At 35.2% G+C, this 13,411-nt stretch overlaps 1 protein-coding gene across 3 annotated transcripts in view; it reads left to right on the top strand.

Annotated features, from left to right (window-relative positions):
• Positions 1-13,087, top strand: part of CWC22 (CWC22 spliceosome associated protein homolog) — a 31,972-nt gene extending 18,885 nt beyond the window's left edge. For all 3 annotated transcript variants that reach the window (XM_009278625.2, XM_019471899.1, XM_009278624.2), the window contains exons 14-19: positions 4,803-4,880; positions 6,043-6,195; positions 7,144-7,271; positions 8,272-8,373; positions 8,469-8,665; positions 12,257-13,087. In XM_009278625.2, the coding sequence (XP_009276900.1) occupies positions 4,803-4,880; positions 6,043-6,195; positions 7,144-7,271; positions 8,272-8,373; positions 8,469-8,665; positions 12,257-12,843 (1,245 nt within the window). In that variant the 3' untranslated portion in view covers positions 12,844-13,087. The remainder of the gene's footprint in view (positions 1-4,802; positions 4,881-6,042; positions 6,196-7,143; positions 7,272-8,271; positions 8,374-8,468; positions 8,666-12,256) is intronic.
• Positions 13,088-13,411: the final 324 nt, after the last annotated feature.

Below are 13,411 nucleotides of genomic sequence, written 5' to 3'. Positions count from 1 at the left end.
TAATGACCTGAAGGATGAAATAGGGGTTACTCTTAATAGGCTTGTGGATCGCACAAAGGGGCTGAGCTTTGACAAGAGAAATCATCTAAAAATAGATGGATTATTCAAAATATCACTTGAAATAGTTAGTAATGGATTAAAAGAGGTCTTTAAAACCATACCTATATGGGTTGAAGTCCCAGAAGCACAACTTAAGTTTTTAAAAGTACTTTAATTACATGATATCTATTAGATAAGATTATTTTAAGCATATGCTCATAACTTTTAATGAGTTTAAATTTTTCAGCTCTTACTGATCTTTTCTACCAGAAAATAATTTTTTTTAAAAAATCTAAGACCATTTTTCAACTATCTTGAGTGCTTAAAGCTTAACTGTAGTTTTTGGAAAGTAGGCTGCATGGGCTTTATAAATGTGACAGGTGATATTTATGTTAACAAATTTCCAATAAACATAAAATAAAGCTTTCTATAATTGCATCTCTTTATGACATTAAAGATACTAATGAGGTAAAAATAGCCAGTTTCATTATATAATTAGGAAGCTCATTTCCCTTTCTGTGTATGTTGTAGTATATGTCGATGCCTACAAAACGAAGGTATAGAAGACAGAAGTATGCTATATTTTTGTGTTACTGATAACAGGCGTTAGCTAGAATTCTGACTAGACTTTGATCTTCCAAATATGTATGAATGTATGCATTTAACCTAAGGAGATGGAATTGCTCAGATTACCTCAGTGGCATCACTTAATTTTAAGTTTTGCATGTGTAGCCATGAGGTGAAAGAGAAGCAGATACTATGGGGCTTTAATGTATTATTTCACCAGACTCTGTGTGTGTGTGTGTTGCAGACTTGTAGCATCATGATTAAAAATATATCTATCCTTATATCCAGTTAATGATTCCTGTGTAACAGTTACAGGTCTGATTTGTGCAAGATTTTTGATAACCATATTCAGCTTTAAGCATCGTTGCTCTAAACATAAAACAGGACAAGGTAAAAAATGGTAAATAAAGGGACAGTAAAAGTTGAGAAGGACTATTAGCTGACCAAACACAGGACAGACCTGGAGACAGTGTAGTAGCTGTCGAAAGCGCTGCACATAGTTTGCCAAGAGGTCACCTGCTACTGAAACACCTTCCATGGCTTTGCCAGCCTTGGCTCTTAAGTGGTAATTCAACGAATGAAGAAGAGAAAGAGGAGAGGTGCTGGAAAAATAGGTACATGTGACAGTTACACATTAAAATATGCAGCTGTAGAGAGAGCTTTAAGGTAGTAAGTGGAAGTCAAATACACTTCAGCTGAGAGGAAAAAGGAAAAACGTAGCATCTGTAAAAGCAGTGCAGATGTATAAAATGCAAGGCACTAATTTCACATAATTCCAATTTCACTTTGATTTAAACCAGCCTATGTCCTTTATTAGGTTTGCTTCCAGCAAATCAATTCCTTTAGTTCCTTGTATGATTGTAGAAACCAAGTGCTGGGATTGATAGTTTTATATTTTAAGAAGCTACATTAGTTTACAGGGTGGGAATGTCTTATGATTGCTTCAGCTTGTGTATGCAATGGATGGAACAGAGCTGTGTGGCTGGCAAGGGAGGGGAGGTGGAAATTACATCGCTTCCAGCTAGGGAGGGGAGAGTGAGACCTCCTCTTGGAGGCAGCCTGTGGGGCAGCTCCGAAATTGCAGTCTTAGCTGAATGCAAATGTTAAAGAAAAGAAATAGCAAAAAATAAGGGAAGAAGAAAGAAAAAAAAGGAAAGAAGAAATGGGGAAAAAAAAAAGTCATAACTGTCAAAAGGAACAGTAAAAAAGGATCAGAAGGGAGTGAGAAAGCTGAGTTGCTCTTCTATCTGCAGTGTACATAGCCTTTGTGTGAAGCTGAGAGAATATAGAGTGGGCAGGGCGTGCTTGTTTTTTAAAATGGTAAAGCTGGGGGAAAAAAGCAAGTCTGATTTTTCTGTCTTTTCCTAGCTTACCCTTTAGCATCTTCAAATGTATCGTTATACTTGCCATGTTACATTGAGCCACGGTCCATCTAAACCATTATCCTGTTTGGGTAAGAGCTAGTAGGAAATGTTTAGGGAGACCGGTAAGAAAAACAGTGTATTTAGAGGGAGCTTTCTCCTTATCTTCTGTCTTAGCAGTTTTGGAGTCTGTTTTTTTCCATGATACAATAATGAATTCAAGATCTTTACAAAAGATCATTCACCATCTGTATGGGATGTCAGATATTTTCAAAGCGTTTTACTTCATGATTGGATAGCTATACATACTTTCTTAACTAAGCTGAATAGTCACTTGTTGAGCATTGTATGAGAACTGTTGAACAATACAGTATATAAATTGCCTGTAAAATTGGGAAACAAATTCATTGCATTCTTTAAAGCAAGTGATGGACTAAAAACACACAGGCTTTTCCTGTGATAACAGGAAACACCAGATAACAGATAACACCAGAAGTGTTATCACTGGGAGCGTAAAAATTAGTTAACTATCCTTTAAAGCTATAAATGAAGCTAGAATTGCTATGAGAACTTGTCGCATCTCAAAAAATAATTAAATCATTTTGAAGTTTGTTAATTTTTAATTTGGAAGACAGTTACTCTAGACCTAACCTTGAGTTGTTTTGGTAACACTAGCAAGAATGTCTTTGTGGGCAAATCTATTTTCATGTGTGTGATTATTCAAGATACCCTCCTAGAAATCACTGTAGTATTTAATTAAAATGTTAAAATATTTAATTACTGTAAACCACAGGGGATACCAATGTTGTAATTGCATTTAAGATGAGGAAGAAAAGTAATTTTTTTCAAGTCTTGCTGACTATATTAGCAGTGGCATCAGCACTTTACCCTTTTTATTGTTTAAAAACTGATTAACTGCAGCATTACTGTAAAACAGCATAATATAAAAAGTTAATATGCATTTTAATACATCACACTAACACAGTGTGACAGCGTTGAAAGGAATGCTTTTAAACACATCTGTAAGGTTGTTTCATACGTTACTGCCTTGATATTTGGAGGGGGTATTTTTTCTTGTTCAGCATGGTTGGCTTTTTATTTGTTTTGAGTTTTTGTGATGGGCAAAACATTTCTTTTCGGAATACATGCTTGGAAGAATGGTACAAGTGGGAGAATATGAAATCTGGTATATGTTACAGTAAACTGGTGTAAGATATAAAGGGGACAAAATGCTTGAAATTATCCAATATTTTATGGGAGTTTGTTATTAGTTTAAAGAGAAACTAAATTAATCGTGGAAGATACATGACTGACAGCCAAAAACCTATTTGGGAATGTCATAAATTGGTTTAGGCTATGAAGTTGGTCTTATGAGAAAGTAGTAATAAACAGGACTGCAGTTTTTCCCATTAACTTCTCTTTAAGTGCCGTGTGTGTTTCATGGCTCTTAATTTATATAGAAGTGTTTGCTTCACTTGTCTAAATTACTGTTTCAAAATGTGCCCTAAACCAGTTCATAGCTGTATTACAATCTATAATTTACATAGTAGGGCAGAGTAATAAGTTTGTCTTTAAACTTGTGTACTTGCCTAGGTCACTGCTCTCAGGTGGTGAAGGGCTCTGGTCCTAGAGGCGAGGTACAAAGCAGAATCCACCCGTGCATGTTTCCTTCTGGTTCTTGGTTTGATGTGTGTGAAAGAATAGGAGGTGGTAGCTGCCAGAGGGTGATTCAATAATGATCTTGGGGTGACGGTATTGGGGAACAAGGAGAAAGGGAGCCAGACAACCTGTGTTCCAAAAAGACTGGGGCTAACTGTTCTAGACAGTTGGTATCAGTGGAGGGAGAGCATCTTCTGCGGGACTGCCGTAGCCGGTGCTTACATCCATGTCCACCATGGAGACGAGGAAAAACAGAAGACAGGCTGTCGGTGATGGGGGATGCACAAAAGTTTTGGGAGGCTAATCTAGCTAGGCTTCCTCTGCTCCTTCCTAGCCAAGAAGGAGAGATGCTCTTCTAGAGGGTGATTCACGACATGAGCCTGAAACAGCTTCTTTGGAAAAGTTCCTCTCATTCTCTTGGTTATAGAGGAAATCTAGGCAGATCAGCCTCCTGAGGCTGAGTATAGTCTTTCTGAACGTCACCTTCGGGCCTCTCTGAAGCAATTGCAGTAAAGCGCTGCCTTCTGCTTGCTTATGGTAAGCAGAGCTTGTGGTGAAAATTATGGCTGAATAATTAAAGATATTAGTATATACTAAAATCTATAGATATTTCTGATTTTTGGAAATACACTGCTAAGCATGCACACTATAATTGAGTTTCCAAATGGCTTGTCTATATGCCATTTTGACATTTGGAGGTTGCAAAGAATCTTCATTTTCCATAAATGCAGGGATTGGTGCTATTAAAAAAAACCCCCAAAACAACAAAAAACAAAAACACCAAAACCAAAAAACAAACAAAAACCACCAAAACCACAAAAAAGCCCTCAAGACCTTCCCTTTTTATCTTATACCTCCTTTTTTGTACTGTGGTAAAGTCAGTTTGTAAATTACTTTTGACGTTGTTTGGTGAGATGTACAGTGTGTTAACTCATAAATTTTAGCTTAAGCAGAAGAGGGAATTTGAATGGCAAAAGTTCGTATTCATGCCCCAGATAATTTCTAAAACATGAGAAATTCAGAAAACTACTGATGCTGCCAATAAAGTTTTATGTAAATGCTCTTGTTTCAAAGCTCACATTCATGTAAGGCTTTCTTCAATATTTTGGTACTTAGTAATGATGTTTTTTTGCTGCTACAGTGAATTTACCTAGAGAATTTTTTTCCTTTAACTAGAAAGAGCTCTGCAATATGATACTTGACTGCTGTGCTCAGCAAAGAACATACGAGAAATTCTTTGGGTTACTGGCAGGGGTAAGTTCTGTTTTCAGATTTTACACTTTATGGTAGATAATTTCACTGGTTTACTCTATTTTTTTTGTGTGTCAAACTTAAATTTTAATGGATAAATAAAACTAATAGTCTTTTTATCATTCTGAAAATGGTTATATTAGTTGATTGGTTGTATTAGTTGATTGAATTAACATTTTGATTGTAATAAGCATAGTGAATGCAGAATGAGAGAACTCATTTTCTCTTTATATTGTTGCTTTTTTTTGCCTCCCTCTTTTTTCATTACCATAGAACAATAAATCAGTGGCAAAGGAATGGTACTAAAAAGAGGTAAAAGTATTATGAGTTACCAGAAAATACCCATTTTACAGTGCTGAAGATTAATTTTGGAGACTCCTGTCTTCTACTACTTTGTTCAAAACTGCTTAGTAGGTTTTATTTAGAGCACAAGACTTAATACTTACTGTCCTGGGGTTGTGGGTGGGTGGGTTGTTTGTTTGTTTTTCAGTAAACAGCTAGCTCTTTGTTTTTGTGTAACTAATTGCTGATTTAGTTGTAGTTATTTCTTAGTTAAGTTTTCCCTATCTATGATATTGACAGATCTGACTAGTTAAGATAAAATACTTGTCTTCTCAAGGGAGCAAGTTATGCTGAATGTTTTTTTCCCTTTGTATGTTTTATCCAATGTTTGGGAAAATACTTCTGCAGATAGTCAGTTATGAAGCACTAACCATATGAATCTACACATTCAGTAGAATAGAAATGTTAATTTCCATGTTCTTTGGAATGTTTACATCCAAAATGTCTTACCTCTAGCTGTGTTCCCTGCTGCCTCTCATATTTTTAAATAGTCATTCAGTGATGTCATGAAAAAAAAGTTATATTTGATAGGGTTACATCAGGTGAAAACACTGGATGTACAGAAGTAAAAGAAATTGCTGGATAATTTGCTGTAGTTCAAAATTGATGATTACTAATTTGCAATGCAGATGAGTTTCTTGTTCTGACAAACTGCTGAAAGCAATAAAATGTATACATTTGAAGGTATTTTCTTCTCTAAGTGTTATTTAAAAGGAAAGTCTTGCAGTAAATATTTGCACCATTAGGTCACTTAGGTGTAGGTTATTTGCATGTTTAATATTTTGCTTAATCTGGTTGTTTAAATTGTACAATGTTGTCTCAGCGTTTCTGCATGTTAAAAAAAGAATATATGGAATCCTTTGAAGCTATTTTCAAAGAACAATATGATACTATTCATCGTTTGGAAACAAACAAACTGAGGAATGTTGCCAAGATGTTTGCTCATCTACTGTACACCGATTCAATTCCCTGGAGTGTAAGTAAAAAAGGCTATTATCCTAGATTTCTATTTCAATAATTCATCTCCAGTATTCAGAAATAATATATAATACATTCATTTCAGTATTTATTCTACAATTTGGAACTACTTGTATTTGTAGCAAACTGGATTATTTTAAGTATCTTCTCAGACACTGTTGAACAATTCTGTGTTGCTCCATCTTCTCTTTCTGTCCCCTGTGCATCGTCATCCACCCTCCCCCATTCTTAAGTACTTGTTTTAAGCTGTTATTTTGTGGAGCTCAGCTGGAATTGGTTAATTAAAATGTACTTTTTTTAGAATTTTGAACTTTTAATCAGCAACGTAAATAGCAGAACAGTCTCTAAAAAACAAGCCTAAAGAACCCTTTAAAAATTATCTTTATATATGAAATTGTTTTATATAAGAAATTGTTTTATATAATTATAAGAAATTTAAAAATACTGCCATTTTGTGATTTAAGTGCCAAATAAATAAAGGCAATCTTGCATTCTGATATATTTATTTCTTCATTCTTAATGTTATATTATTATATCAAGGTAACTTCTCTCTTCCTACTGTTCTATTCTTGTTTCACAGTCTAGTCTAATTGTCATTCTTCAGGCACACACAAGTCAGTCCAAATATTTCACCTCTTTAGAACTTAAGTCCCAAATCTTTAGCTTCCCAGAAGTTCGCACACCTGATTTTCTCTTGTGGAGCTTTCCTGGATAAAATAAATCCTTAAAGAATTAGTATTATAAATATGATCAGAAACTGCTCCCAGGTGGTAGAAAAGAACTTTTGAGGAAGAAAGTCTTGACTAGGAATTACAGGGTGTATGTTCGGGGGCGGGGGAGATCAGTCTTTATTGGCTATGTCAGGAGGAAAAAGGTTTTTAAGATAAATAAAATAATGTATGTTAAACTTAAGGGTTTTTTCTAAATATTTTTCTAAATATTTCAGGTCCTTGAATGTATAATACTGAGTGAAGAAACTACCACATCCTCCAGTAGAATTTTTGTCAAAATATTCTTTCAGGAACTCAGCGAATATATGGGACTTCCTAATCTAAATGCAAGATTAAAAGATGAGTAAGTTGAAATTTTATTTTGAAAACTGTAAATTTAATTAGTTTCTTTATCTGAAAAAAATTTAATTAGTTTCTTGATCTGAAAAAGTACAGATAAGAACTCTGTTTTCAAGTTCAACTAAGACTGCAGTTCTGTAGCTGCAGTACTTCAAGAATAAGTTCATGTATAGATTTAATCATTGCTGAGTCTCGTTAAGCTGAGTGTGTTACCATCAATTTGGGTTCAAGTGTGTGCATGACTAGTTGCAAGATGTATCTTTTTTTTTCCCTATGATAGTTCAGCTTGTATAAGAATTTTCCAAGTGCAAGTCTATTTTTAAGTATTGTCAGCTATATAGCTCTGTAATAAATGTTACTATGGCTTCTTTTTCTGACAAAACTTAGAAAAAAACACATAACTATTAATTCCAGTTTTTCTAGGATTAGTTGCTTATTATTCTTAAGTATGGTGTAAATAATGCATTCTTTTAAGCCTGTATGTGATGTATGTGATGTATGCCTGAGAATGCCTGAACATTCTGGCAATGTTCCTTTCAGTTGCTTGAGCTGTTTCCTGTGAGTTGGGATTTCTTCTGTGTATGATGAAGAATTTAGTAGATGCTTTAGCTCATGTAAACTTAAACTTGAAACTATACTTAGGGCCCTGTTTGGGATTTCAGCATAGATACTTGGATCTTTGAACTTCTTGGTCAACAAGTAATTATCCTTTGCTATCCCAGGCTACTGCGATTTCACAAGTCTCTTCAGGGCTTCACAAAATCAGGCTTTCTGTTGTCATAATCTGACAGTACGTATGTAATTCTTCTGTGTGTGTGAAGAAGCTTATGTTTTCATAAAAGAGCAAGTTTTTAAATAGCATTTTGGTCAGATACATCACAGATATAGACAAATGAAAATATTGAAAAATGCATGAAGAGATCCATACAGTTTCTTTCTCAGTTATTAATGAGAGTTAGTGCTAAGCTGGCATGGTGTTTAATTTAGATGTTTGTTTTCATCAGAACATTGCAGCCTTTCTTTGAGGGATTGTTGCCTCGGGATAACCCAAGAAACACTCGCTTTGCCATCAATTTCTTCACTTCTATTGGCCTTGGAGGACTAACGTGAGGAACACTTTTCTGATTTTTATATTTACTTTCCTTCCTTCCCCTCCCCCTGCCAAAAAAAAAAAATTGAAAAAATTTTTTTTGTTAATTAGGGATGAACTACGGGAGCATCTTAAAAATGCACCAAAGATGATAATGACACAGAAACAAGATGTTGAGTCATCAGATTCCTCTTCATCTTCAGAGACAGACTCTTCCTCAGATTCTGATTCTGACAGCAGCAGTAGTAGCTCAGAGTCATCCAGCAGCAGTGACTCCTCATCTAGCAGTGGCAACAGCAGTGACTCAGGTACTTAAACACTAACTATAACTTTTTAATTCTCTTTTAAGTACTTCTATACAGCTATTTATTTCTATTTCTATGTATGCTTGTTTTGAGGAAAAGCTAGCTATAGACAGAGTTAGTTTCTCTGCTTTAAAAACTAATCAATTTTTTTAAACTTACAGGTTTTAAAATACTAAATATTGCTCATGGAAATTTATTTTAGAATTTAGAAAAACTGAGTTCCATTTTTGGAGACTTAAATATCTGAGGAACGTTGTTTTGTAGATTACTTTTTTACACAGTTGATACCTGTTGCACAGTACTATCACTTCAGTGGAGGGTGGAGGGATTAGAGTCATTCCCTATTAATATCTCTGCGGGATGCTTACTGGTGAACTGTAGAGACTAATATCTACAACTGTTTTTTTTTTGCTTGGCTTGATTGTGTGAGCTTGATACTACTTGTGTCCTTCCCTGTAAATATGTGCCTTTTCATGGATCAGAAATGACATTGTTCAGTTCTAGCTGAATTATTCTCCTTCCGAGTCTACCATTTCTAATTCCTCAGGAAGAGTTTGTGTGGTGATAGAGTGAAGGTCTGTAGGGAAACCTCCAAGGAAGAATTAGCTTTTGCTGACAACTTAGTATTTTGTAATTTTTTGCATTATAATTAGTGTTTGGCATCTTATACCATCCTGCTGATGTAGAACCTTCTGTTTGTCATGAAGTGTCATAAACATTGCTTAATCTATAAAGTACATGCTAGTATGAGTTAGTGTGTGCAGTCTCCCCCATTGTATATAACGTGAGCAGATGATAGCACAGCATGACTTCCTATAGTACAGAAGCTTGCTGATTCAAAGTTAATTTGATTTATCATGTGCCTTTGAAATGAAAATGTTGATTAATAAAATAAAAGCAGTGTGAAGTGCTCATGCTTTGGAAATGCATTTTTGTTCTCCATTGCAATCTTACTGTACAAAGTCTGATTTGTGTGTCATCACATTAATCGCATTAATGATGACAAAGCACTAGAGGAGGGCACAGTTAAACAGGGTCAGAGGAGGCATTAGTTCAGTGAAGAGCCAGATGGCTCCTGCATAGACAGCTGCAGCTCTGCTGAGCTGCTTGATAGGAACCAGAGAGGTAAGTCCTTAGTGACAAACCAACTGAGTCTGCAGTCTGCTAGTATGAACACTTTATTTTTGTAAGTTTAGGACCTTCCCTTTTAGTACTTTTCCTTTCTCCATTCAGGAACACATTCATTAAAACTTGCATTTTGACATCTTTGCAGCATGGTCTCACTTTTTTTTTTTCCTGGTTCTTGTGTAGTTAAATGCAGTGGTCAGAACAGTAATTGGAGATAACTATATTCTTTAATGGTAAACTTGGTTGAGGTTCATTACTGGTTATAACTCCAGGTCTTCCTGTGTTTGCAGCTTTTTAAATCTTTAAAATAACCTGATAGAGTTGAAACGCATTTTTCAGAGGAATGTGCTACAGTATTTCAGTGTTTTAACAGTGCAATATATAAAAGAAAATAGAAAAACTGTTGATTAGAAATTGAGCTTAGAGCTATATTAGAGATTACTGTCTTACTGACATGTTAATGTGTGGAACTTCACCAGCTAGCTCAGCACTGCTCTGGAGAGGTCGTTCCAACCAAAACAGGACCAGCAGAGGATGAAATTTCTCTGTTATCAAAGCAGCTTTTTCCTTTTGTATTTACTTTCTCAGGTCTTTTTCTGCATTCTAGTGGATGTAAAATAATAAGGAAAATACTGTTTAAAAAACTTAATGTATTAAAATCTAGCTGAAGTGATCCGTCATTGCATTTTATCAGAATGCCAGGAAGCCTTAGTTCAGACATGAGACTAGCCAGCTGCTGTAGGACTCAGATATGTGATGTACTATTAAACTTGTATTTACTTTCTCAGGTCTTTTTCTGCATTCTAGTGGATGTAAAATAATAAGGAAAATACTGTTTAAAAAACTTAATGTATTAAAATCTAGCTGAAGTGATCCGTCATTGCATTTTATCAGAATGCCAGGAAGCCTTAGTTCAGACATGAGACTAGCCAGCTGCTGTAGGACTCAGATATGTGATGTACTATTAAACTAAATAAAGGCTGTGGTATTTTCAAAAAGTGATTAGAAACAGTTAGCTGATATGATACTATAGTTCATACAATAAGGTGAATTAATGGTTATTCTAAATGGCTGTCACTTCAGTGTTTACTGATAAACGCTGTCGAGTGAAATCTAGAGGTTCCTTATAAAGAGCAAACAGGAAGAGTAAGGCCTCTTCCACTGAGATGAGCGCTACTGTGCATTTAGAAATACACAAGTTTTAATCTGAAATTGTTGACGAAGCTGTCACTATTTCTCCTGAAAATGAGCCAGAGGGCCATTTCTATGTTGCTGCGGTATCGCTATCTCAAGCCATTTCAGCATGCCTCTGTTTCCTCATAGGATAGTGTTGGAGGTTTTCCCCATCTGCTGTTTTTAATCTCCATTGACTGATAAGCTTTTCCAGGAAGTAATTGGAAAAGTAAATTACTTTGAGACTGGATGGTCTGGGAAAGGTGATCTTTCTAAAAAAAAAAAAAAACAAAAAAAACCCCACATACTTCTGAGAGTGCTTTGATACATGACTTTACAGCCTGTGCCTGGTCCTTTTGATTCAGGTCAACGAGATTATGATGATGGGTAGAGGTTCTCAGAAATCGAGCATCGCTTGCAGATAGCTAAGGGATAAAAACCCTGCTGATGGATACTTCTGAGTGGCAGCCATGTCTGTACAAATTTGAGTTGTTCCCTCTTAAGCAATTAACTGGGGGGGGAGGGGGAGAAGCAAGGTTATTGGAGTTTTGTCAGTACATAGAATTACAAATCTTTTCAAATATGGAAGCATATCTTACATAACCAAAAAATTCTTGGATTGACAGGTTTGCAGATCTTATGTCAGATTCCCATTTAGGGAGTTACTCTGTTTTAACACTGATAGGACTGCTTAGTAATGTTTTGCATTCAAGTGCAGGTTTGGGGTTTTTTTGTAAATTGAGGAAGAAGTTTCTTCTTGGTTTGAGCTGCATCATGTTCTCAATACCTGTATAGGCATTGTAAATGGGATGAAATGCAGAAGGCTATTCCCTAATTTCTTATTTGTATGCTCTTAAGGTTTTGGGGTGATGCGTTGTGACCTTGCTTTTGTTAACGTGAGGTTCTTGTGTTGATAACAGTGGAGTTATTGAGAAATATTGAAGCTTAGAGGAAAAATGAAGAGTAGTCTTGGGCTTGATAGTCATTTCACACTTTTATGGAGAATTTCTCTTTATGTAAAATAAAAAGCCTGTAATGCAGACAGACTTTTAAAAATAAAAAGTACCTGCTCAGTTAAAGAATGGGTGAATTTTCCCCCGTTGCATGAGACACTCAGCTGGGGGTAGGGATTTTGATAAAATCAAAGCTCGTTATTTTGAAACCTTCGTCCAGATACGTACCCACAAAACGTTTCTGACAAAGGAATAACTCTCTAGAACTTTGTGTAGTTTAACAAGTTAAGCGTAATAAATTAAAATGCAACCTTATTCCCGTAATTTGTTATAATTTCAGATGTTCCTAAAGCCAAAAGAAAGAGAATGCAAAAGAAAAATAGAGAATCTGATAAAGTTTCCAGGAAAAAGCAAGAAAGGAAAAGGAAATCACTTGAAAAGAAAATGGGAAGGAGGCAGCAAGAGGAAAGAAGTGATACTGAGAGCAAATCAGAAAGAAATCACCGAAATTTGAGAGAATCACACAGGAGAGATGACGTATCAAAATATCATCAGAGAGATGAGTCCAATGGCAGAGACGGTTACCATAGTGGAAGGGATAAGAACCATGAAAGAAGTAAGGATCTAGAAAATAAACACAGTAATTCAAAACCGAAGAAAGCAGAGAGGAGAGCTTCTTTGTCTGATGATGAAAATTACAGACACTGGAGCAAAGATAATGGACATCGCAGTAGAAAAAGAGAAAGATCAAAATCCGGAGAGAGAGCCCATAATAATTCAAGTCCAAGAGAGGAGGAACAAGATAACCGATACAGAAATGGTTCAGAGAAGCACCGAGAGAAGTACAACCGTTATTCTGACCAGTACAGAGAATCCAGAAAGAACGAGGACAGACGAAGGGAGAATTCCCCACACAGACGAAAATAATACCTAACCAGAGTTGGAAATAAATGTGCATTTCTGAGCTGTTAAAACTGTATTTTAAAATCTATTACTGAACTTTCTTTAAAAAAATTTTGTACAAAGTGATAGTTTGCATTTGTAAATTTTATCAGACTTTTTCAAATTTTCAGTACCACTTTTTTTAATAACTCTTGCATTGAGTCTTTCTGTTAAATTCTTCCTTTGGAAAGATGAAGCTGTTTATTTTGTGAATAAAACCGTTAAGATCTAAGTGAAATGGCTGTTTTTGTCACTTAGTTTCAAGTATTTATAAATGTAACTTTTATAGTCTAAAAAAAATCGGGTTTTAACTTTGCTTGTTAATTGAAATTAATTCAGTTAATTCAGTAAATTGATACTGGGGCTAGGGTGATAAATGTAAAACTTTCAGATTACAGTGTGAATGTTACATGAGAAGGTTTTATAAACATTTTTAAACATCAGCAGGAGCACTTCAGGCATTCTATAGCTGTATATTCTTTCAACTTTGCAAACATGAAAACAAGTTTGACCAAAATTTTCAGGAAATACTTCAGTTGATTTTTTTTTTTCC

The sequence above is a fragment of the Aptenodytes forsteri genome, unplaced genomic scaffold (assembly GCF_000699145.1).
Source record: "Aptenodytes forsteri isolate BGI_AS27 unplaced genomic scaffold, ASM69914v1 Scaffold257, whole genome shotgun sequence".
In the NCBI taxonomy this organism is placed as follows: domain Eukaryota; kingdom Metazoa; phylum Chordata; class Aves; order Sphenisciformes; family Spheniscidae; genus Aptenodytes; species Aptenodytes forsteri.
This window is presented reverse-complemented; position numbering and strand designations above follow the sequence as displayed.